Genomic DNA, 27,191 nt, shown 5'->3' on the forward strand with positions numbered 1-27,191 from the left:
TCATAAAAAAGGTACATACTGCAAGGGAAATTCTGTTCTGATCTGGTACTATGTCATGGTTTTTCCTCCATCTCCTTTTGTCCTCAAAGCCAGCATGCTTTCTTGAAGTCTAGCCTCAAGTTTTCTGTTGATTCTACGCAATGCCATAGTCCTTGAGAAGTTTTGTGGACAGTATCTGGTGACTGTGTTCGAGGGATTCACACTGGGCCGCAGACTGCTGGAGACTGAGCTGCTGGAGACTGTGTTCGAGGGATTCACACTGGGCCGCGGACTGCTGGAGACTGGTTCGAGGGATTCACACTGGGCCCCCACCCCCCCCCCCCCCACCCATGGCCAAAAATATATAAAAATATATTCTTAATTCTGGTGCATCTTTTCTTTTTTGCCAATTTTTTTTGGGGGGAGGGGTATTATACAATGTAAACCAGACTCTGCCATATAGATTGTGACCGGAACAGATGTCTTAATGATCCACAAGTTACATACCAGGCAGCTTTATAAGTGTCATGTGAATGATCTAACATTCCCTCCTTCATTGAGACTTTCTAATTCAATCCAACAATTAGAACCGCATCTTATGGTTTCCTTGATTTAGTAATAGTTGTGCATTTAATCACAAAAATCGCCAGGTCCTTGGTTTTCCTCTGTATGAACTATGACAGGCCACCATGGAATCACAAGTACCATTCATAAACTTTAAATTTTGTATTAATATTTTTAATCTTACATTGTTTATGCTGATATTTCTCTGGAGAATTTATCAATTAAATGAAGTGACATTTTTCCTACACACTTCTCTACCTCCATCTCCTGAAATTTTTTTTTTCCAAATTTCTGGAAGTTTAAATTTCATGAGGGATAATCTTCCAAAATTCAGATTTATTGTCATGTATGTACTCTGACATCACACACAACCCTAAAATCTTTCCTGGAGTAAAGGAAGAATTTCTTCTTACTGGAAGTGTATACAACTACTCAAGAAAAGATGTGTACACAAGAGAGAAATGTAAATAAACTGACCGTGCAATACAGAAAAAATTCAATAATCAATATTATGCAAAGACAGAGTCCTTAAATGAACCCCTGAGTTTGCTGTTTAGAAGTCAGATGGTAGAATGGGAGCAACTCTTCCTGAACTTAGTGGTACAAGTAGTCTGGCACCTGTACCTCTTTCCTGATAGCAGTTGTGATAATAGAGCATGTCCTGGGTGGCATGGATCCTTGATGAATTGCTTCTGCTCTCTGACTGCAGCTTTCTAAAATGATTTTTTCAATGGCAGGGAAGTTTTGTCTGTGATGTACTGGGCTGTGCCTATGACTTTTTGAGGGGATTTCCGCTCAGTATTGGTGCCCCCATACCAGGCTGTGATGCATCTAGTAAGCACACTTTTATCTGTAGAAGTTTGCCAAGATTTCCGATGTCATACCAAACCTCTGCAAACTCCTGAGATAGTAGAGAGATGTGCTTTCTTCACAATGACATTTGTGAGTTGGGTCTAGGAGAGATCCTTCGAGATAGTGACTCCTAGGAATTTATATTTGCTTACCTTCTCCACATTTGATCTCCCTGTTCAGTGTACACCTCTGGTTTCCCTTCCTAAAATCCATAATCAGCTCCTTGGTTTTGGTGACATCAAGTGAGAGGATGTTGTTGGTACACCATTCAGCTAAGTTTTCATTCTCCCTCCTGTATACAGACTCATTGCCCCTTTTTGTACAACCCATTGTCAGCAAATTTGTATGTGGTGTTATTGTCATACAGTCATAGGTGTAAAGCGAGCAATGCAAAGATCTAAGAACGCAGCCCTGTGGAGCTCTGGTACTAATGGGGATGTTCTTACCAATCCTTACTGATTGTAGGCTGGGGGTGAGGAAATCCAGGATCCAATTACACAGTGGTGCATTGAGGCCCAGGTCTTGGAGCTTGCTGTTCAATTTTGAAAGGAGAATATGTTGAAAGCCGAACTGCAGTCGATGTATGCATTTTTACTGTCCAGGTGTTCCAGTGCTTTGTGTAGAGCCAGGGAGATGGCATATGCCCTAGACATGTGGCAGTAGGTAAAATGGAATGGATCCATGTTCCCACTCAGAAAGGAGCTGATAAGCTTCAACACCAGATGCTCAAAATACTTCTTCACTGTGGACGTGAGTGCTACTGGTCAGTAGTCATTTAGGCAGGTTACCGCACACTTCTTGGGCACCAGTACAATTGAGGCTTGTTTTAAACAGTTGGGTACCATGCCCTGTCACAAACCAAATTTCAAAAAAAGGGGGAACAAACTCTACTTAACCAGTGAAATTTCTAGGCAAATGGAATATTCACAGTCCAGATATCTTATTTCACAATGTTAATTTCAAGCATGCCATATGAAGCTTTGCAAGTCTGGTGATGGAAAATGCATAGCTACTTACAGATCTCTTTGAATCATGTCTATTAATAAACCGTCAATTCTCATCCTGTTGACTAGATACCACACCAAGCCTCCAAAGTGTCTAGTTGAACGGAGAAGATCATACTTGCCATTCTTATCAATATATTCATATGTCTGGTGGTGAACCTGATGGAGATTTAAAAAGTCAGTGTTTCAAAGGAGTCAGGTCCTCAATTTGCCACAATAACTTTTGCCAATGTAAGCATATTAAAGATGAGACAAAGATCATGCCTTGTGAGTCTATCATCAATAGAATAAATGTCTTTCTTTCCCCTTGGCTGCACAGTAACGAAAACTGGTTAAGTGGTCCAGTCAATTAGCCTTTATATTTACTTCAACACCAGCCTTGGAATTAAAACTATACAACATTCCCGAGACCACAGTGATTTTACAAAAGCAGTACATACAATTAATTAATCAGAGATTAGACAATGGCACAAGTAAAGTCTGTTTGCAAACTAGATGTTGAAAGTGTCTGGCAGTTCAAGTGGAGAGGAATGCTCCCCAATCCTGAGGGCCCACTGCGGACTGCTAGCTGCACAGCCGTAACAGGTCATGTTACCGTCCTCTCCACGACAACCTGTTAAAGTCAACTAATGTTGGGGAAACAGGCAAACTCAGTCATAGTTCATGGGACTCCCAATAGCTCTGGCACTGTTTGCCAAGAGGCCCAGGACAATACATCTTCTAGACCTCCGAACTTGAAATGATGAGGCCCAGGGCAACGCATCTCTAGTACTCCAAACTGGCATGGCTCTGGTGCTCTAGTGGCAACCAGATGCTACCTCCGATTCTGCCGCTCCATTCTCTCCTCTCGACCTCTGACAGCGGACACCCCCAATGTTGACCCAAAGAGTCTGAAAAGCCATCAGGCCACAACAGCACAAAGTGGCTTGGCCTTCTCTAGGATGTGCCTGAAGCTCTGTTCTTCAGCAGACAGGTTCTCCACAAATTCAAAGCATTGGCTCAGAACAGCTCCTGTTCAGCACTTCCCACTTTCAACACATGATTCACTGTGATACCAAGTTCAACTTCATCAAATTAAAAGTTGCACTAGCTTGTGAGTTCCTGCAGCAACCGTAGTCCAGAGTAGTTGCTGTGGGCTGTACCCACACCACCATTTCCCTTCCTCAAAGTGGTCAGTGTATGGGTAAATGCAAGTTGACATGAAAGCTTTCATAACATTCATTGCGGAGGAAGGTACACTACACTTAGATCCAGCACACAGCAGTAGGGAGATTACCAAACCATTCTAAAAATGCCACACAACCTCAATAAGATTCAAACAGCAACCCAGGAAAATATAATCGAGCCAAGACCTCTACATCAAGATGAGTCTTTTAGCACATTTCCATGCTATTCACTTCTGATCAAACCATGCTGTATTAGCCATATATTTTGGTGTATGTCGACCGGCAAATATATGGTTTTATGTTATATCCGGCATACGTTGATTCCCATTTTTCACGATGTCCGGGCCTCCCAGGAACAAACCAATTGTTTTATATATATATATATATATATATCTTTCTTTCTTTCTTTGGCTTGGCTTCGCGGACGAAGATTTATGGAGGGGGTAAAAAAGTCCACGTCAGCTGCAGGCTCGTTTGTGGCTGACCAGTCCGATGCGGGACAGGCAGACACGATTGCAGCGGTTGCAAGGGAAAATTGGTTGGTTGGGGTTGGGTGTTGGGTTTTTCCTCCTTTGCCTTTTGTCAGTGAGGTGGGCTCTGCGGTCTTCTTCAAAGGAGGCTGCTGCCCGCCAAACTGTGAGGCGCCAAGATGCACGGTTTGAGGCGTTATCAGCCCACTGGCGGTGGTCAATGTGGCAGGCACCAAGAGATTTCTTTAGGCAGTCCTTGTACCTTTTCTTTGGTGCACCTCTGTCACGGTGGCCAGTGGAGAGCTCGCCATATAATACGATCTTGGGAAGGCGATGGTCCTCCATTCTGGAGACGTGACCCATCCAGCGCAGCTGGATCTTCAGCAGCGTGGACTCGATGCTGTCGACCTCTGCCATCTCGAGTACCTCCAGAAGTCTGGAAGGCAGGCGGCAAAACTCTGCATGCCAAACTGCATGAGTTTTTCAAGCTTTGTTGGGACCAAGGTAAACTGCCTCAGGATCTTCGTGATGCCACCATCATCACCCTGTACAAAAACAAAGGCGAGAAATCAGACTGCTCAAACTACAGGGGAATCACGTTGCTCTCCATTGCAGGCAAAATCTTCGCTAGGATTCTACTAAATAGAATAATACCTAGTGTCGCTGAGAATATTCTCCCAGAATCACAGTGCGGCTTTCGCGCAAACAGAGGAACCACTGACATGGTCTTTGCCCTCAGACAGCTCCAAGAAAAGTGCAGAGAACAAAACAAAGGACTCTACATCACCTTTGTTGACCTCACCAAAGCCTTCGACACCGTGAGCAGGAAAGGGCTTTGGCAAATACTAGAGCGCATCGGATGTCCCCCAAAGTTCCTCAACATGATTATCCAACTGCACGAAAACCAACAAGGTCGGGTCAGATACAGCAATGAGCTCTCTGAACCCTTCTCCATTAACAATGGCGTGAAGCAAGGCTGTGTTCTCGCACCAACCCTCTTTTCAATCTTCTTCAGCATGATGCTGAACCAAGCCATGAAAGACCCCAACAATGAAGACGCTGTTTACATCCGGTACCGCACGGATGGCAGTCTCTTCAATCTGAGGCGCCTGCAAGCTCACACCAAGACACAAGAGAAACTTGTCCGTGAACTACTCTTTGCAGATGATGCCGCTTTAGTTGCCCATTCAGAGCCAGCTCTTCAGCGCTTGACGTCCTGCTTTGCGGAAACTGCCAAAATGTTTGGCCTGGAAGTCAGCCTGAAGAAAACTGAGGTCCTCCATCAGCCAGCTCCCCACCATGACTACCAGCCCCCCCACATCTCCATCGGGCACACAAAACTCAAAACGGTCAACCAGTTTACCTATCTCGGCTGCACCATTTCATCAGATGCAAGGATCGACAATGAGATAGACAACAGACTCGCCAAGGCAAATAGCGCCTTTGGAAGACTACACAAAAGAGTCTGGAAAAACAACCAACTGAAAAACCTCACAAAGATAAGCGTATACAGAGCCGTTGTCATACCCACACTCCTGTTCGGCTCCGAATCATGGGTCCTCTACCGGCACCACCTACGGCTCCTAGAACGCTTCCACCAGCGTTGTCTCCGCTCCATCCATTGGAGCGCTCACACACCCCTAATATATATATATTATATATAAACACCCCAATTGCAAGAAAAAAAGCTGTAAATTAAGTAAAAAAAAACCCCTTGGTCTACCAGGCAGCAGCGGCAACAGTCCACAGAGCTGGAGTGGCGACATAATGCTTCTGACGGGAGCAAGAACCTCGGCCTGCCAAGCAGGAGTGGCGATGGTGACGTCAGGGCCCCAGAAAGGAGCAGTTATAGCAGTGCCCAGCAGTGGGGAGGTATTTCCAGCATCGGCTTGTACGCTGAATCAACGTCAATCTGTTTATTTTTTGGTCAATTTAAGATCTGTAAAGTACATCTGGTATATAAGTCAAACCCCCACCCCAAAGAAAATTTTTTAAGGTTTCGCCACTCGACTTATACACCGAGATATACGGTAACTATTTGAAATTATTTTGTCATTCATGGTCATTGTACATTTTATGTAGAAATTTCATTGTCTGTTCCCATTCAAGATGATTGGAAGTTCACTCACCCTGATATAATCTGCAGAGTTTGGTTCAAACTGGACAATACAAAAATCAAGAATGTCTTCAAAGCGATCCTGAGCAAAAACAACCTGCAGCAAGCAAAAACACTCGCATTAAAACTAAAATATAATAATCAAATTAAATGTTGTCATTTTATAGTCTTTCAAAGAGATTACCAGGAAAGTTGACAAAGGAAAGGCCATGGATGTTGTCTACATGGACTTTAGTAAGGCCTTTAAACAAGGTCCTACATGGGAGGGTAGTTAGGAAGATACAGACATAGTGAAGAAGTGAACTGTATTCAACAATGACTGGATGCCACAATAATGGATGATTGTTTCTCAGACTGGAGGCCTGTGACTAGTAGTCCTTCAGGGATCGGTGCTTGGGACCATTGTTGTTTGTCATCTATATCAATGATCTGGATGATAATGTGGTAAATTGGATCAGCAAGTGACAGACGAAACCAAGACTGGAGGTGTTGAGGACAGCAAAGAAGGTTTTCAAAGCTTGCAGAGGAATCTGTACCAGCTGGAATTTAATGGGCTGAAAAATGGATGATGGAATTTAATGCAGACAAATGTGAGGTGTTGCATTTTGGAAGGACATACCAAGAATGGATGTACATGGTGAATGGTACGGCACTAAGGAGTGTGTTATAACACAGGAACCTGGGAATACAGATACATAATTCCCTGTAAGTGATGTCTCAGGTAGAATGGGTTGTAAAGGGAGCTTTTGGCATATTGGCCTTCATAAATCAAAGTATTGAGCATAGGAGCTGGGATGCTATGGTAAAGTTGTACAAGACATTGGTGAGGCCAAATTTGGTGTGCAGTTTTGGTCACCTAACTACAGGAAAGATATCAATAAAATAGAAAGACTGCAGAGAAGATATACTAGGATATTGCCCAGACTGAGTTACAGGGAAAGGCTAAACAGGTTAGGACTTTATTCCCTAGAGCATAGAAGAATGAGGGAAGATTTAATGGAGATATTTAAAATTATGAGGAGAATAGACAGAGTAAATGTACATAGGCTTTTTCTACTGATGGTAGGTGAGGTACAAACCAGAGGACGTGGGTTAAGGGTGAAAGGGGAACATGAGGAGGAACATCTTCATGCAGAGTGGTGGGAATGTGAAACAAATTGCCACCAAGTGAAGTGGTGAATGCGGGCTCAATTTTAACATTTCAGAAGAATTTGCACAGGTACATGGATGGGAGTGGGTGCAGGTCAGTGGGACGTGGCAAAAAAAAATTGTTTGGTACAGACTAGAAGGGCCCTGTTTCTGTGCTGTAATGTTCTACAGTTATATAATTAGAGTGCACACGGAGAGGATCATAGTTTCAAATCAGAAAGATAACGCATTCTTTTCGAATGTTTTTTTGACATTTACATTTATACTTTGGCAGTGAGCCTTATGGTTAGCTTTCTGCAAGATTCAGATGGGCACAAATCTTTAACATAAACCCTCTCAATATAAACAGATGGATTGATTTGAGTTTGAATCAGAGACAAATACAGCACATTTTGCATCCCACTTTTCCAAAATTTCTAGCTATGGCCTTATTTCAGTAAGTTTCCAGTTAATGCTTGTTAAATGGAGCTTTCCAAAGTGATGCTGGGAAAATATCTTAAGATGTGGCTATATATCAGGCAAAAGGTGATAGTCCTAATAAACATCTCCAGTGATGCAGAAGATGGCAGAGGTTCAACTGCCCACCCTAGTGGCCAGGATATGAATATACCCAGTTAGATTGTGGTGACACTGATCTCACTATCAGGCATGAATAAAGGAAAAAAAATACACCAAAGGAGGCTATTTTGAAGATGGTTTCTCAAACCCTTCTTTGGTTTATGCTGGCCTGTTGTAAACAATCGTATTGTGAGAAATGCCTGCAGCCAATTTGTTAAGAATCTTTTTATTCTGACATATTCTTGGAAAGAGTTTCCATACTGTTTCTCTGTGATATTGAAAGCAGCAAGTCAGCTGCTTTTCATTACATAAATAATATTGGCACTATTGTCTATCCCTGCAAAACAGGGAAAACAGAATATTCGCCGGATTAAATAAAAATCAGATACCAAAACCAAAAGTTTAAATATTATTCCCATCAAAATGGCCTCCAGCCTTTTTGAAATGTGATTTGTCATGGCATATTAAGGGCCCCTTGGAACTTGCCCGACTCCCATTTGCATTGGAGGGCAAGAGTGCAAGTTCCAGCACGTGTCATAAAGGAATTATGAAAGAGGATTTCCAGCATTTATATTTGCTTTTCCTTGGAGCTGAACAAGGGAGGGAGGTTGGGTGATGAATTCCATCCAAAGGATGGGTAAAGTGAAAAAATAATAAATTTTAAAAAAGCATGGGTAAAGAGAATTTAGAAGCAATTTAACAGCCAAGATACGAGAACAGCTCTCAGACTCGAGTAAAATTGTGTGAAGGATTTAGTCAAAACACATCTTGTACAGTCTGGATGAAAACTGCACTTAGTTAACTGAAAAATATTTTTGTCATCTTTTATTAAAGAAATGAACAATATTTGAATAAGTTGATTAGATATAGTCTATAATTACTAGTCTTGGCAAAAAAATACATTTTGGTTTGACCACATAGAAATTACATCACTTTTTATTCAGTACATTGCTCCCTCATTTCAGGGAAAGATCATGTTTGGGACATAGCAATGGTATGCATATTTAAAGTAATCATGTTTAGTACTTTGTTGCATATCCCTTGCAATGCAATGACTGCTTGAAGTCTGTGATTCATAGACATCACCAGGTGCTGAACATCTTCTCTGGTGATGCTTTGCCAGGCCTCTTCAGCTCCCACTTGTTTCGAGGGCTTTGTCCCCTTAAGTTTTCTCTTCAACATATGGAAAGCATGCTCAATTGAATTTACATCTGGTGACTGACTTGGTCATTCAAGAATTTTCCAGTTTTTCAGCTTTGAAAAACTCCTTTGTGGCTTTAGCAGTATGTTTGGGATCATTGTCTTGCTGTGGAATGAAGCTCCATCCAATGAGTTTGGATGCATTTGCTCAAACTCAAGCAGATAAGATGTTTCTATACACCTCAGAATTAATTTTGCTACTGCCATCAGCAGTCACATCAATGAAGATAAGTGCACCAGTACCTGTGACAGCCATACAGGTACCGACAAGAACACCCCTACTACCCTGTTTCACAGGTGAGTTGGTATGCTTTGGATCTTGATCCTTTCCTTTACGCCTTTGCATTTTGCTCTTGCTGGCAATCTAATACAGGTTAATCTTGGAATTCTGCAGACTCTTAAATACATCTTGGCAAACTGTAATCTGGCCATCCTGCTTCTGTGGCTAACTAGCTGTTTGTGTCTTGCAGTATTTCTGTTATTAAGCCTTCGGCAGTCAGCAGTTATTGACTCATCCAAAGCTGCACCCTGAACAGTGTTTCTAATCTGTCGGAGATACATTTGCAGGTTTTTCTTCATTATGATGAGAATTCTTCTGTCATCAGTGAGGTCATCCTTGGAATACCAGTCCATTTGAAATTACTGAGCTCACCTACATGTTATTTCTTCTTAATGATGTTCCAAATGTTGATTTTAGTAACCCCAAGGTTTGGACGATGTCTCTAATTCAGTGGCTTTCAATCTTTTTCTTTTCACTCACATACCACCTCAAGTAATCCCTATGCCATAGGTGCTCTGTGATTAGTAAGGGATTACTTAAGGCGGTATGTGGTGGGAAGACAATGTTTGTAAACCACTGTTTTAATTATACCTAATTGACTTATTAGGTACACTGTTTCATAACTGCAAAGGAACTGGGCCAATGACAATTTTACCTCAAGAAAAATATTTCAGTAACATTTGGGTCTAGAGCAGTGATTCTCAACCTTTTTTTCCCTCATTCACATACCATAAGCAATCCCTTACTAATTACAGAGCACCTGCAGCATAGGGATTGCTTAAAGTGGTATGTAAGTGGAAAGAAAAAGTTTGAAAACCGCAGCTCTAAGTGGTTTATTTTTGTTTTTCAATCTTATAATTGCTTCTTTGACTTACATTGGCACAACTCTGGTCCTCGTGTTTAAAAAAAATACAGACTCCAAACAACACACTCCAAAGGTGATCATCAGCTTAGCTTTCTTAGATCTGCACCAATGAAGCAATTAAACCTATCTTAGTTGTGCTAAACATCACGGTTGCCCTGAAATGTGCTATAATTTCCACATGGTCAAACCAAAATGTATACAAATCACCTTGAATAAAATCTGGAATGCGCACTATAGTCACATATGAATCGTTTGATTGCAAATTTAAAACTTTGAGCACAAATAAAGGAAAAAAAGTATCTGTGCCAAACATTATGGAGGACACTGTAGAACACTGGAGAATACAGACATATGCCATTTGGCCCATGATATTGTGCTGACCTACTTAGATAGAAAAATAAAACAAATGAAAGTTAATTTTAAGAATAAAATTATTCATATGCTTGATATCTTTGCAGCTGTAGATGTTGATGCACCTAATACATACCGACACCAGCAAGTATAGCACATAAATAGCTAGAGGAGAGCTTTGAATACTTGCACATATGAATGCATTTTTAAAATGTGTTGAGCAGCTCGATGAGGATAGCAGGTGCATAGTTTAGGACAGATTCTGCTCCATATTCAGATCTAGTAGTTGGACATTTGACTATGGGATCAGATAATCCAAATATGGAAGAGGTGATCTGCAGGTGTTGCACTGTGGTTCTATGTATTCTGCCCATCTCCACGTAATTTGACAAAGCATGCAAGTCATTCACATCTCAATGTGCAGCAGCTGGTCACATGAAGTTTTGCTTATTCTGATAAAGACTGACAGGTGACATAGTGGCGCAGTGAGTGATCCAGGTTCAACCCGGACTCTGGTGCTGTGCACGGTTTGCATGTTCTCCCTGGGTGGGTTTCTGCAGGTGCTCTACTTTCCTCCCATAGCCCACAAATGTGCAAGTTGATATGTTAATTGGTTGCTGTAAATTGTCCAACTTACCATCGTCCCATCAAAATTGATGAACAAATTCCAAGATGTGGGACTCAACAGCCGACTATGTAATTGGATCCTGGATTTCCTCACCTCCAGACCACAATCAGTAAGGATCGGTAAGAACATCTCCTCCACCATCTCCAGAGACCCACAGGTCTGCAATCTTTGCCCCCTGCTCTACTCGCTATACACCTATGACTGTGTGGCTCAGAACGACAACACCATCCACAAATTCGCTGATGTGCAATGTATAAAAAGGGGCGATGAGACAGCATGCAGGATGGAGATTGAAAACTTGGCTGAATAGTGGACAAACAGCCACCTTGCACTCAATGTCACAAAAACCAAGGAGATGATTGTTGACTTCAGGAAGGGAAAACCAGAGGTTTATTATCCAGTGATCAATGGGGGTAATCAGAGGTGGAGAGGGTGAGCAAATTTAAGTTCTTGGGAGTCGCTATCTCAGAGGATCTATCCTGGACCCATGCTCTGTTCTCGCTGCTACCATCAGGAAAGAGCTATCTATGGGTGCTATAAGACTGGCAACACAAGGTTCAGAAACAGCTGCTACCTCTCCATCATCAGTCTTCTCAACAACAAAATCAGGGACCCATTTTTGCTGCATGTTCAACATCAGGGTCTCTTACTGATGCACTTTATTTTTCCTCTCTGTATTGCACAGTTTGTTTAAATTTCTTCATTTATTTACCCGTATATGTTGAATTGAGTTTTTTTTTTGCACTACCAGTAATTCTGCCTCGCCTGCAGGAAAAAGAATCTCACAGTTGTATATGATGTTATGTATGTACTCTGACAATAAATATCAAATCTAAAATTGCCCCTTATGTCATGGCCCAAACAAACTTGAACAGAAGTGGTAACCTGCATACCTTTTCCTATTCCATGTAGCCAATAGATTAACACCAAAGAAAGAAAAGGTTATGCTCCTTTTTGCTAAAGATATTGAACAGAGTAGCACAAGAAATACAAAATGTCTTACCAAAAGATTTTCATTCTTAAAAACTGGTGGTGGAAAGATCTTGCGACCTTCTCGAGGAAAATAGACCTGGATCATCCGGTCCCGTTCTTCCCAGGTTGCTTTGCGCAGCATTCCATTTGGTTCTCGCACCACAATAAATCGCTCCTTGGAAAAAGAACGTGGAACATTACTTCATATCAACTAAAGAAGGCATAAGTGTGAAAAAACAGAAACAGTGGATGACCCTCCTTCTCTCTTTTTTCTTGTTTTCCTTCAAGCTTATTGTCATAGAGCAGGGAAAACTTTCTATATCAGGTTTTTTTTGTGCATGCAATCAAAAATAATAAATCAGATGATTTCTTGTCTGGAACAAAAGATATTAAATACATGTGTTGAAAACAGAAAACAAACTATTTATTGATTAACTTGTTGTTCAGGTGCCTTGCTGTTCGTCGTGGGCGATCATGTCTTTCCATCCATCAAGGTGTCTGACTCTCCGAATTGTAGTTGCTGTCCCTTCTGCTTCTAACCATGTTAATCCATCTATCATTTTCATTCTCTGTCTGCCTCTGCTTCTTTTTCCTTCCAGCTTTCCAGTTGTAACTAAATGTCCTAATGTTTCTCTTCGCATGATGTTTCCAAATAATTTTGATTGCTGTTTTCTGATTCTTTTAATAATGTACGTTTCGTTTTCATTCTTTGTAGAATTTTGTTAACTTGTCCGTCCGTATATGATATACATAGCATTCTCCTGATAAACTACATCTCTGCTGCATTGATTCTTTTTATTCCCATTGCATTTGTGATAGTCCACGATTTGCAGCCATACATCAATATAAGAAGAATGTAACAGCTAAGAGTTTGAAGGCGGATCTCACTTGCTATTTTTTTTGTTCGTTGGAATGTTTCTCAGATATCCATAAAAATGCAGTTAACCGATACACATCAGGTCCCGAATGTTTTGGATAATCAGAAATGTACTGTACTAGTTAATCTCATGCAGTTCTGCACAAAGAGTGAATACTGAGCATGAATGAATGTTATTTACCATCATATTATGCTCTTATATGATACTTTAGCAGTTAAAATAAGAATAACACTTAGCAAGCCAGGTAGAATCTTTGGAGGACTTGATTTAATTTTCATTTTGACAGGAAGATTTTACCCAGACACACTGGTAGAGACGGGATCAAAAAGAGCAAAAGGGAAAGTCAAAGGATAGAGGGCAGGAAGGTTAAATGACAAAAGTATCGATGGTGCAGAAATAGAAGAGATCAAAAAGGTGGAAAGAGCCACATGTTACGCACTAACAACCCTTTTAATTATGTTTTGGACGTAAGGATTTTTGTTAGAACTTGCATGGGATCAGCAATGGAAAATTCACCAGATAATGGCAAATTCAAAATAATAGTTTTTATTGAACTATTAATAATAACATTTCCTATTTAACTCTATCAACCCCACTACGCTCAAATGTAAGGGTGTGGGTCTGTGCGTCATTCAAAGTCTCACTCTGAAAAGTCAGTTTTTAAAAGTTCAACATCATTTTAGTCTTGCTTGAAGGTCTTAAATTCTCATTTCAGAAATAATTATAAAGCACTTTTAAACATTATATCTTCAGGTCTCTTTTACGCACAATTATGTTTTCCACACGAAAAATTTGCCCTCTTCTCAAAGACAGCGAATGTGGCTATTTTCTTCTACAATTAATTCACAAACCCAGACAAGGGTTAAACAAATATGGCTACTTTCTTCCACAATGAAGTCACAAACCAGACAAGGGTTAAACAAATGCGGCTACTTTCTTCCACAATGAAGTCACAAACCAGACAAGGGTTAAATCAAGTGACCAAACACAAAAATAGACCCAGTAGGATTCTGTCCTTTTTTCCCCCCAAAGAGACAGCAAAGTGGTCTTCATTAATTCAATAGCCATTGATTCTGTGTTTCCCCTTCTTCCAGGAGTAACACACAACAAACAGCACCAATTCTGGTTATTGTCTTTCACAAGGTTTCAATTCTTGTATGTCACAGGGTTTTGACTTCTGTGAACTCCAAGCTGAACTGTTCCAAAACTAATGAACTCAGAATGTTTGAATTTGGTAATATATTTCTCCAAGTCATATGACCATTACATCACCACCAAGGTGAGTCCCAATTCTTGGAAACCACACGACCAGTTTAATTTCTACCAAAATTCTGTTCCTTTTTCAAAACCATTCCACATCTATAACAACCTCTGACCTCATCTCTGTTCAAGAGGCTTAAGTGGTTTTGATTTAAAACAGATGAATAATTAAGACCCATTTGAAATCCATTCGCTCTGTCTGTCCAAGATACGTCAACTCTGAGAATGAATACTCTTCTCAGAAAACAATAGTTCTCTATAAATGTGCTATGACCTGTGTGTGACCCTGCACCAACTCACAGCTAATTTATTAAGAATACAGACACTGTAGCGGCCCATTACCTGGGAAGCAGTCCAACACACAAAATGGCGGTCAATCACTGCGATCGCACAAGGCCCACACAGGCTAATGGCCTTTCTCCTCGGCTGACTGCCCAAACCAGTGTCCGGGATGCTGCTGAGATTACCTCCACCGACCACAGTGGGAAAACCAGGCCTAAAAGCAGTGGCAGAGAGTGCATTAAACCAGTTTTGTCTATAGCTGCATCGAGTTTGTGTCATTCTTCCACTCTCTGCTATAGCAACTCGCTACATTGGTGACCCCGACTGAACCAAATGGCATTTGGACCCAGAGATGACCGTCCAGTCAACTCTACATGCAAGTTCCTTGAAATTCCTGACATTTTGGACAGCACAGCCACTGGTATGGTTCAAGCAGACCAAAGCCCAGTCCAGCTCTGACAGATCTCTGCCACCACCATGAAGTACCACTACATGGTGAGCTTGCTTGACCAGGATACAGCAGCACGAGTCATTGATATCCTATGGCAGCCTCCAGAACAAGGCAAATATGAGGCCCTCAAAAAGCTTTTAACCCAAATTTTCTGGCTCTCGTGGCGCAAGCACACTGCCCAACTGTTGCACATGGACAGTCTGGGGACAGGGTCTCATCCATCCTCATGAGTGACATGCTGGACTTGACTGAAGGGCACATCTTACCTGCTTTTTGAGCAGGTTTTTCTGGAACAGCTGCCAGAGGATATCCCACTGCTACTTGCCACTGAAGACTTCAGCGATCCCAGGGATGTCGCTGCTCAGGCAGTCGTGCTCTGGAGAGCGAAAAGGGAAGGCAGCTCCATGGTTGAACAGGTAGCTAGGCCACACACACAGAAAACACCAAGGTCACAAGCATCAGAATGGCAAGTGGACTCCCCCACTGATTAGTACTACTTCTACCATCAGAGATGGGACATGGAGGCCCGGTGATGTCAACCCCCCACCCCACCGCGCTTCAGGGAAACGCCATGGCGAACCTTCGCTAGTGCCTATGGCGATTGGCCAATGAGACAGCCTCTTCCATGTCTGGGACTCCCTCTTGGGACAGTGGTTCCTGTTCGATACGAGGTCAGTGTCCTTTCCCCCCTCATGCTACAACACCCGAATGGGACACCAGGCTCGGCCCTGAAGGTGGCAAAGTGTAGTAGCATCATAAGAACCTTCGGCACCTGCACCATCCCACTCAGTTTTGGCAACAGCCAGTTCATGTGGACTTTTACACTGGCGGCGATGACATAATTGCTCCTGGGGGCAGACTTCTTCCGAGCCCACTGTCTGCTAGTGGATCTCAAAGGGCGGCGTTTAGTGCATGATAGGACTTTCCAGGCTTTCTCCCTGTGTGAAGCCAGACTCGACTCTGTCACGGGGTATGAAAATGAGTTCTGGCCGAATTCCCTTCCATCATGAAACCCCAGTTTACCTCGGCCGAACCCAAGCACAGGGTACAGCACCACATCCTGACAGAGGTACCTCCACTCTATGCCAGAGCATGGCGCCTTCCTCCCGAGAAACTTAAGATTAAGAGGAATTTTTTTTAAAATGTGGCAGTCCAACTGCCCCTGGGTTTCCCTCCCTACATATGGTAGGAAAGACAGCAGGAGGGTGAAAGCCATGAGAAGCCAACCGTCGCCTCAATGAAGCCACCACATGTTCAGCATTAGAGGTATTCCAAAAAGCAAAGAATTCACTTGCCAATGCTATGCTTCTGGTGCGCCCTTGGACAGATGCCCCGTACTGACAGCAGATTTTCACGACCTCAGAGAGTTGAAACATAGATTTACCAGAATTATTCCAGGATTCAGTTAAATTAGGGTGGAGATGACACACATGAAGGTTAATTTTCCAAAATTTAGATGGTTTTCAGGTGTTTAGATTGATGCTTACTATGCATTACAGAGAGCTGAGAGAACATGTTTAAACTAGTTCTGTTAATTACTGGATGAATAGTCTAGTGTCAGGGAGAAAAGTCATAGAATTTATATCAGCCTTTTAGGTGTGAAGCAAGGAAATAAGAATGTACAAACACCAGGAGATCTTACACTAACACCAATTAATGCATGTCCATTTTTAGTTTCAAACCAGTGATCAATCATTTTCAGTAAATCAAAATTATTCTCTCTTTTTCAATCTTTTTAGTGAGTTATAGCAAACAAGAGAATTACATTGCAAACATGTATTTACAAGTGTGTAAGAAAAAGAACATTAGTAGTTAGCAAATATATATTAACAATAAATTTCTTCCCCTCTTGTAAAAACTAAAAGGAAAAAAATTAAATATGTCACAATATTAGTTGTGTTAAATAGATCAACTGTGAGCTCATTCCACAGCCAAATAGTCTAGAGGTTAAATGGATCACACCTGCTCATGTTCCCTGAGAACAAACACTGAACATGAAGGATAGTTCCCAATGAGTTACTTTGACCTAATGATTTGACAAATCTCGACGGTCACAAGGCCAAACCTGCTACCTTCTATCTACAAACATGCACTCATCTTCTACCAAAAAGGCATGACGGAAACTTGCTGTAAGAATATTGTTACATGTCATATAGCCTAATTAATGGTCTTAAATCTGTTTAGAAATTGATTTAATAATCTATAATTTTACATATCCTCCTCAGCCCATAATACTCATCTTAAAGACTGTGGTGCAACTGAATTTGTATTAAATTCTACAGGTTCCTTCACACCAGCATCAATTTCTCTACCTGCTGCTTTGATTAAACCAGTTTCCCATGTGGTGAGCAGTATCTGAATGGAATTTTCACATAACTGATACACTGAACTGTCATGCATTAATTTCATTTTATTTGACAGGAAATCCTGTCATGACAAAAAAAGAAGGGAAATTAATTTGTTTTGAATTTTTGCCTTTAAATCTGACAAACACAGATTTGAATGAAAGGAATACCTTAAAACAGAATTCCAGGTTACAGTCTAGTTGTTCTATTTGAACTGCTCTTTCGTGTTGTGGACTTGACATTTACCTAACACAGCAAGAATAAAACTAGAATCCACAGTAACAGGCATTACATTATCTTGAGTCTGTCACGAAGGATAACCTTATTTTGGTGAATGAGGGTGCAGTCATGTTGGCATCCTTTCCCTGAACTCGTCCTGTTTTACCTCTCTTTATTGCAAAATTCAACTCCTCCCTTCCTTTTTTTTTTGCCATGAATATATACTGTTAGGTCTGCTTTGTTCATGAATGAGTGAGACAAACACCAGGCTGAGTCGAAATCAGGGTTCTTTGTTCTTTATTACCGGATTGTAACACTTGCGACTAACAAAGTTAGTCGGAGAATGCATTCTGCCGTTATCAGCAAAATGGTGATTTTTTATACCCTTGGATACATGCTTAGAACATCATCATATCATTACTTGTCCAATGACTAAAACTGTTGCTATCCTTTCCCTGCTAGCTTCCTGCCTCTCAATCCATCAATGTCTCTCTTATCTTGTAAGTACAAGGATGCATTCTGTTACTCCTTAGTACTGGGTGACTCCTTCTCCGGTCCCATCTCATGATGTTTTACCTAACAGGAGTACAAGGACACCTCCCCTTCTTGTTACTGCCCTGTACAGGGTAACTCCCTACACATTCCCATCTCATGATGTTTTACCTTACAATACTTAATTTGTTTCTTGCTTTCATTCTCATTTGAATCCTTTATTCTCTCCATTCCTACTGTTCAGTTTCCCACCTCCATAATAACTATTACTTGTATCTCGATACTGGAACTATTCTCAACTGTTGTAACCGAAAACAAGAATGGCAAGCAAAATTCCCTAGACACAAATAGTGTGCACCATCCGCAAAAGGCATTGCAGTTGCTCGCCAAGGCGATCCATACAGCACATGTCAAGAAGGTTCAAGTTTAAGTTCATTATCATCTGACCGGATGTATACAACCTAATGGAACAGTGTCTCTCCAGGACGTGGTGCATGCATAAAAACACACAATACATAGTACATAATGATCACGTAAATAATCGAATTAACTGTATATAAATATCTGGAATGATTAACTCATTTACAGGATTCTGTTCATCAGTCTCGCAGCCTGTGCGAAGAAGCTATACCCCAGTCTGGTGGTCCTGATTTTGATGCTCCTCCACCTCACTGATGGTGGTCGGTTGAAGATGCTGTGTGCTGGATAATTCCTTCAGCTGTATTTTAACCACACTCCCAGTAAATTGCAATGTTTAGAGGAAAGGGAGACCCCAGAGATCCTCTCGGCTGTTTTAATGATCCTCTGTAGTAGCCCTCCAATCCGATGTTTTGGAGCTGCCATGCCACAAAATGATACAGCCAGACAGGACACTCTCATTTGGGCTCCTATAAAAGATTGTCAAGATGGAGTCCAGACACCCTCACCTTCTCAATCTCCTTCGGATGTGCAGATGCCTGCTGTAACAGGAATATCATGAAGGGCAGGTTCCCATCCTGATTTGGAACTATATTACTGTTGTTTCACAGTTGTAGATTTTAACTCCTGAGCCAGCAACTTTGCAGGATTACTTCCAACATAAGGACTTTGCCGTGGTCTCAGTAGTAATTGAGGATGGGCAATAAATGTTAGCCTTGCCTACCATCAGAGAGCAGCAGAAATCATCGAGGATCCACACCACCCAGGACATGCTCTGTTCTTGCTGCCGCCAACAGGAAAGAGGTATAGGTGCCATAAGGCTCGCACCGCCAGGTTCATGGACCGTTGCTACCCCTCCACCATTAGAGTCCTAAACAGCAGACTCGATCTGATGTACAAAAACTCTTTCTTTGCACTTTATTTATTATTGAATTTGTTTCTGTGTTACATAGTAAGCTTGTTTATATTGAGTAGAGTTTTTTGCACTACCGATAAGGAGAAATTCTGCCTGGCCCGCAGGAAAAGGAATCTCAGTTGTATGGGATGTCGTGTATGTATTCTGACAATATATCTGAACTTTGAACTTTTAATATCCACATCCCACAAAATAAAATTTAATATATACAGTGATTTGAATCAGGCTGTATGGAAATCCTAACCTGCCGGTGCTTATACAAAGAAATGACAATGGGTACATGTGAAATTAAACAATAAAGTCTGCAGATGCTGGAGTGGAGTGCAATGTACAAATGAGTTGGAGAAACTCAGCAGGTCACGCCACAAGAAGTAAAGGGTGATCAACGATTCCGGCCTGTACCTAATGAAGGGCCCAGTCCCAAAGTGTTGGTCACCCCTGCTGAGCTTCTTCAGCCATTTCAATAAGCTAAAGCTCTACAGTTCACCAGCTTTCACCCTTTTGAACAATGTGTAAGAGGACTGGGACTGGAAGTGGAAATTTGTCCTCGGTTTTACATGGCCAATCAATAGAATAGAACTTTAGAAGAGGATTCCACACCGCTGCATGGCAAGCTTTGTGCAAGGGGAGACAGCAGGACATTATCTACTTGTGCAAAGTAGGAATCCCCATTACAAACAGAAGTTATCACCTCCTCAGCTTATTCATGACTGCTTGACAAAAGTGATGTTTCATGGCACATTGTGCAAAAAGAGCCGATTTTAAAACGGGCCCCGTAGAATATGTGAGCTTAATTACGAAGACACCAGCATCTTGCACACAAGGTGCTGTGGTCAATTGCCATGTAGTAAAACTGAAAGTACTGTCAATATTAAAATTGAACCCAACATGGTTTCTGAATTGAAATGTGAAAAATGGTTATTATTGACTGTACACTCAGAAAATAGCTTTGTCCCGCTTCACAAGATAAAATTACAAGGACACCCATGGTATTAAATTATTGCATGAGACCCATTGTTTTGCTACATTGTTGGAATGCCCAAGAAATATACTGCATTAAATGGACATTTTGTAAATTGTTATATATTCCATGGTTATGATGGAATTTAGAATATAGGCAGGAACTAAAAATTTGTCATTGGTATTTACAGCTAGATACTGAGATTTATCCATGTAACCAACACACCAATGGCATGATGATGATGTTATATGGTTAAATTACAGTGATTCAATGCACTCGTACAATAAACAGCACATTGATTGATTCTTAACTATTTATCAAGGACACTCATTTTAATAATTATTCATATTTTTAATCTCCATCAGAAATTTCCTGGATGACAAATTAAAATGTCAAAACAGGCAAATATACAAATTTACTGTAGGAACATTATGCCTATTCCAACCCCAGATATACTTACTCTGTGTGGAATGTCATACGTTATATCTGTGAAGACATATTTAGCTGTTTCCAATCCTCCGAGAACCTGATCTTCTGCAAGTATGTCACTAATTGGTTCCCTTTCATTTAGGACTGGTGGCATTTGGAGACGATCTTTAGCTACTTCCACTGCTTTACATCGAGCCTGGAGAAATTGTGTCACAATTATTTCAGTGTCGTTGCCTCATGACAGGTCACCATTTTATCAAATCTGTACATTACGCACAACTAGTGAATCGGACTTTCAAGCTATTTAATCAATCAGATGCTTTATATGCAGAGAAAATCTCAAGAATTGCACTTTTCCATGCCTCCAGATGTGGTGGAGGCAGATTCCACTGTGGCCTTCTAGAGCAAATTAGATAAATACAATGGGGGAAATATTTACAAATTCTGCAGTGGATGGAATTATAGAGTTGCTTCGCATGGATTCCTTCTGAATGTGATCAATATATACTGCTTTGAATTCAAGTTACTGTTAAAACGATATTAAATTGTAGTTTGCTCGAGACAGAAAGTTTACAGTCCTCAGAGATGTAATTATATTAACTTAGTCCTGAGATCTTAGGCTAGACAGTTATAACTTGGTAAATCCAAATGCATCCAGGAGAAGTGCAGGTCTTTTAAACCAGAAAACACACAGCTTTTAATCTCAAAGCATTGGCAAGGCCCCCCAATTTTCAACCAGTCAAGTTTACCACAGCTAGATGAACACAGCATCAGGCTATAGAATGAGTGGGGAAAAAATCTCAGCTGGCTTTGACTTGGAGATACAAGAGACTGCAGACACTGGAATCTGGTTGTAACTGCTAGTTGATCTCATTCATAGTAACAGTACCTTTAAGCTATGGAATCTTACAGTCTTACAGTCTGCGGGTCCAAACTGGAACTTCCCATTGCCAGCCATTTTAATTCTCCTTGGCATTCTCATACAGACAAGTCTGTCCTTGGCCTCATCAATTGCCAAGGGCAAACATAACTTTGAGGAACAACATATCATATACCTCCTGGACAGCCTTAAATCCAATGGCATTAATTTTTAGTCTTACAATTTTACACAAGCTCCACCCCATCCAGTTGCACTATTTCCATATACTGACATCTGAGACCACTCACAAATTGGAGAAACAACACACTCCCAGTAGTCTCCAACTAGACAGCATTGATATTAACTTCTTCAATTTCCATTAACCCACTCCCCGATCTCTCTATTTCCCTCATTCCTTCCTCCAGCTGACCAACCCCACCATTCCTTGGACTATCAGAGAGCTATTTCTTAGCCCTCTGCCATCTCCTCCTATCACATCTCAGTTTCCTTCTCTTATACCCTCTCACCTGTATCCACCTATGGTCTCTTACATGTTAGGTTCTGCTGCTCCTCTCCCTACCTTTTTATTCAGGTGTCTGCCTAATTTTCAGCACTCCTGAAGAAGGGCTCAGGTTGATTGCCTTTCGCTCCTTTGGATGCTGCTTGAGCGGCTGAGTTTCTCTAGCACTTTGGTGTATTGTACTAGACCCCAGCATCTGCAATTTTCTTGCTTACCCCCACTATTTCCATTTCTCTTTTACGTTCCTGCTCTCACTTTTTGTATTCTCACTAACCTTCCTTTCCCACCCCCTTGTGGTCTCCTCCTTTTATCTATCTACCTCCCCCACCTCCTTCTCTTCAATATCCTATCAACTTTTCACCCCTTTGCTTTCCATGCTTGATATTTCTCTGCTCACATTGATATCATTTTGGATACTGTTAGGGGGGGGGGTGAAGAAAACGATCTATCACCCCTTTGCTCAGAAGGGAAGATGATTGGGGATTCATTTGTTAGGAAAGAAGATAGGAGGTTCTGTGATTGAGATCAAGACTCCTGGATGATATGTTGCCTCCCAGGTTCCAAGGTCAGGGATGTCTCTGATCAAGTTCGCAGCATTTTGGAAGGGGAGGGTGAGTAGCCAGATGTTGTGGTCCACATGGGGACCAATGACATGGACAAGAATAATGATGAGGTCCTGAAGAGGGAACATGGGAAATTAGGAAGGAAGTTAAAAAGCAGAACCTCAAAGGTGGTAATCTCAGTATTGCTGCCTATGCCACACACCAGAGTGGGTAGGAATAGAAAATTGTTGTAGATAAATGCATGGCTGAAGAGTTGGTGGAGGGGGCAGGGGTTTAGATTTGTGGATCACTGTGATCTCTTCTGGGGAAAATCTGAACTGCACAAAAAGGACAGGCTTCACCTGAACTAGACAGGGACTAATATCCTGGCAGGCAGGCAGAAGTTCAAAAGCATGATGCTTAGTGTGTTTGTGAGGAAGAACCAGCAGGGGGCAAAACCTAAAAGTAGTCAGAGGATTTGAAGTGTGTCTATTTCAATTCTAGGCGTGTTCGTGAAGTTAGAGCATGGATCAGCACGTGGAATTACAATGTTTTGACTGTTACAGAGACTTGGCTGGAGGACAGGCAGGATTGGCTAATGCAGGTACTGATGTTTAGGTGTTTTAAAAGGAATAGGATAGGAGGTAAAGGGGGAAGGAGGAGTAGCATTACTGGACAGCTATAGAAAGGGAGGATGCTGCTGAGCGAGTGTCTATTGAGATGGTGTGGGTGGAAGTTAGAAATAGGAAGGGAGCAATCACTTTACTAGCAGTACTCTACAGGGTCCCAAATAGCTCTCAGGACACTGAAAAGCAGATGAGCAGGCAGATCTTTGAATGGTGCAGGAAATAGAGGGTTGTTGTTATAGGAGACTTTAACTTCCCTGATATTGAATGGCACTTCCTGACTGCAAGAGGGATAGGTGGAGCTGAATTTGTCAGGTGTATTCAAGAAGGATTCCTGACACAGTATGTGAACCAGCCGATGAGAAGAGAGCCTATATTGGATCTAACTCTGGGTAATGAACCTGGTCAGGAGGTGGGCCTCTCGGTGGGGGAGCACTTTGGTGAGAGTGACCTCAACTCCCTGAGCTTTTGCAGACAAAATGGGGAAGTGTTTAATTGGGGAAGGGCTAATTATGATGGGATGAGGCAGGAACTAGCAAGAGTAAATTGGAAACAAATGTTCAAAGGTGAAAGTATAGAACTAATGTGGAAGAAGTTTAGGGACCACGTTCTGGGTTCAGAATAGGTTTGTCCCAATGGGGCATGGAAAGATGGTAGGAAAAGGGAACAGGGGAGGCAGGTAGTCAAGAGGAAGAAGGAAGTATATATTAGATATAGGAAGCAGAAAGAGCTTATGAGAAGCATATGTTAGCCTGGAAGAAGCTCAAGAAAGGACTTAAGAGAGCTTGAAGTGGGTACGAGGCCTTGAACTGTTGGATTAAAGAGAACCCCAGGCACTCAATGTACATGTTAAGAACAGAAGGATGACGAGAATGAAGGTAGGACCACTAAAGGAGGCAACATGTGCCTGGAGGCAGAAGAGATTGGACAAGTCCTAAATTAATACTTTGCTTCAGCATTCACAAGAGAAAAGGACCTGAATCAGGGGAGGTCAGAAATAGAACAGGCTTGTGTGCTGGACAATATTGAGATTAAGGAAGAGGAGGTGTTGGATCTTCGTAAAAATAGTAAAATTGATGTCCCCAGGGCCGGATGCAAAATACCCCAAGTTACTTTGGAAAGTGAGGGAAGAGATAGTTGGGGCAGCTATTATCTTTGAGTCCTCTTTGGCCATGGGGAGGATTGGAGAATGGTATGTGGTCCCTTTGTTTAAAAAAAGGTAATAGGGAGAATCCTGGGAATTATAGACCAGTGAATCTAAGTCAGTGGCAAGCAAACTATTAGAGAGGATTCTTAAGGATAGGATCTATGACATTTGCAGAAGTACAGTCTACTCAGGGATAGTCAGCATGGCTTTGTGAAGGTAAAGTCATGCCTCACAGTTCTATTTTGAGTTTTTTTTGAGGTAAAGGAAATTGATGAGGGTACAGCGGTAGGTGTGGTCTATATGGATTTAAGTAGGCATTTGATAAGGTCTCCCATGAGACTTGTTCAGAAAGTCATGAGGCATGGGATCCTTTGAACCACAGCTGTGTGGATAAAAAAAAGTTGGCTTGCATGTAGAAAGCAGAGAGTTAGTAGCGGAAGGAAAGTATTTGGCCTGGAGGTCAGTGTCTAATGGAGTTCCGCAAGAATCTGTTCTGGGACTCTTGCTCTTCGTGACTTTTATAAATGACCTGAATGAAGAGGTGGAAGAATGGGTCAATATGAAGGTTGGAGGAGTTGTGGATGGTGCTGAAGGCTGTCGTTGGTTACTAAAGGATATGGGTAGAATGCAGAGCTGGCCAGAAAGGTGGCAGATGGAGTTCAATCTGGATCAGTGTGAGGTGATGGATTTTGGAAGGACAAACCAGAAGACTGAGTACCTTTGGAGTGTGGATGAACAGAGGGACCTTGGGGTCCAAATCAATACAAAGCTCAAGGTCACTGCGCAGGTTGATGGGATAGATAAGAAGGCCTATGAATTGTTGGACTTCATTATTAGGGGGAAATCGGGTTCAGGAGTAGAACATGTTGCAACTGTACAAATCTCTGTTGAGTTCACATTTAGAGTATGTGTTTAGTTCTGGTAACCTCATTATAGGAAGGATGTGGAAGCTATGAACAGAGTGCAGAGATTTACTAAGATGTTGCCTGGACTGGAAAATAAGTCTTATGAGGCAAGGTTAACAGAGCTGGGACTTTTCCCTTTGAAGCATAGAAGGATGAGAGGAGACTTAAGATGATGAGGCATAGCACCTTTTTCACCAGGGCAGCTATAGCAAACACCAGAAGACATATGTACAAAGTGCAGGGAGGGAAATTTAGGTGAGACATCAGGGTTTTTTTTTGTTATTTTTAAAAACACAGTTGTGGGTGCATAAAATGTCTTTCCAAGGATAGTGGTGGAGGCTGAAACATGAGAAGAATTTAAGAAACTTAACAGGCACATGGATGGAAACAAAAAAGTTACAGGGTTTAGTATAGGAACATATGGCTCAGCACAACATCGAAGGCAGAAGGGCCTGTTCTGTGCAGTGATTTTCTTTCTATAATTCTGTTTCATCTTGACAAAAGGTTCAGAATTGTAAAAAGAAAACGACTGACCATTTCTCTCCATGGATATTGATATACTGCTTCTTTGTTTGCTCGAGCTTCCAGCATCAATAAGTTTTGTTTCTCATATATTAAATGACTATGTTTGGCAAATCTGATCAGTCATATACAACACAAAATAAATAAATCAGTGAGAATAAATTTCTGCTGTTAAACTGTTGTTTTCCCTCAAACTAAAATGATTCCTATCATTCATTTTACATTATATTTAAAGTAAATGCAAGAAAAAAATTTTGTTTACTCTTCACATTATGTTCGAACAATGTGAATGTTTATATTTTTTCATTTACGCAAGTGATGAACAGAATGAAGTTAATGAAAACAGAATTGACAACCAACAATAAATGTACCTCTTCAAGCTGCTCATCAGTCATTAGTTTGTACTGAGGTGGCTTCAATTCCTGCTTCATAGGTTTGAAGACCTTCTCCAGATTCAAGCCTGTTATTTTGGTCAGGATACTCTGGACATCTTTATCCCTGAACTGAGGTTTTCTTATACATGCGGCTTTTGCTTCTGTGAAACAAGGTGAGGGAAGTTGAATAATATTTTACTTTTGTACGATATTGCATCAGAGTCCCATGAAATGTAACCAGAAAATCTTTGTAACTTGCTAAAACAAGGCATCATAATACATGGATGCACAAATAACTCTCCCAGAAACAATTTTTAATCTGTGATCAGCAGGACTAATGACTAAATCTGTATTGTAAATGATCAAAGTATTGAACCTTTGACACACTTAGGAACCCATTTATCAGGAAACAAATTACTGCTTCAAAGCATGTATTTAATGCTGAAGGAAAATACAATCGCAGGTCCACAAAAATAAATCATTTAAAAAAATGACATCATATGTTATCCCTATTATCCAAAATTCAAGCAACCAGCAATAAAAAAAATTATGCAAAATAAATAATATGTAAAGAATACAAAAGTTTAAAATTGGCGCCCACAGCAGGCAGCTCTCCAGTCTACACAACACGCAGTCTCAAGCAACCACAAAGTTCACTTTTCCGGCATCTAACAATCCCCAAAGGCGCTGAATACTCAGGGTTTTAATGTATTTAAAGCACAACACGCTGAAAAATACTGCATAAAGAGTTTTAAATTGAACTAAAGGTAAATTAAAATTTTGATGAGACAGCTTTTTTTAAGACAGTTCCCAGACAACAACATTGGTGTGTTTGAGTGCCAGATTCAAACCACTTATTCCTTTCTGGTTTCCACTTCACATCTCAATAGGA

At 41.2% G+C, this 27,191-nt stretch overlaps 1 protein-coding gene across 1 annotated transcript in view; it reads right to left on the minus strand.

Annotated features, from left to right (window-relative positions):
* mrps22 (mitochondrial ribosomal protein S22) overlaps positions 1-27,191 on the minus strand; it is a 38,850-nt gene that overhangs the window by 5,117 nt on the left and 6,542 nt on the right. The window contains exons 2-6 of the mRNA XM_069896663.1: positions 26,297-26,460; positions 20,836-21,000; positions 12,186-12,329; positions 6,165-6,248; positions 2,413-2,558 (exon numbers count right to left, since the gene is read on the minus strand). Of these exons, the coding sequence (XP_069752764.1) occupies positions 2,413-2,558; positions 6,165-6,248; positions 12,186-12,329; positions 20,836-21,000; positions 26,297-26,460 (703 nt within the window). The remainder of the gene's footprint in view (positions 1-2,412; positions 2,559-6,164; positions 6,249-12,185; positions 12,330-20,835; positions 21,001-26,296; positions 26,461-27,191) is intronic.

The sequence above is a fragment of the Narcine bancroftii genome, chromosome 9, assembly GCF_036971445.1.
Source record: "Narcine bancroftii isolate sNarBan1 chromosome 9, sNarBan1.hap1, whole genome shotgun sequence".
Lineage (NCBI taxonomy): Eukaryota > Metazoa > Chordata > Chondrichthyes > Torpediniformes > Narcinidae > Narcine > Narcine bancroftii.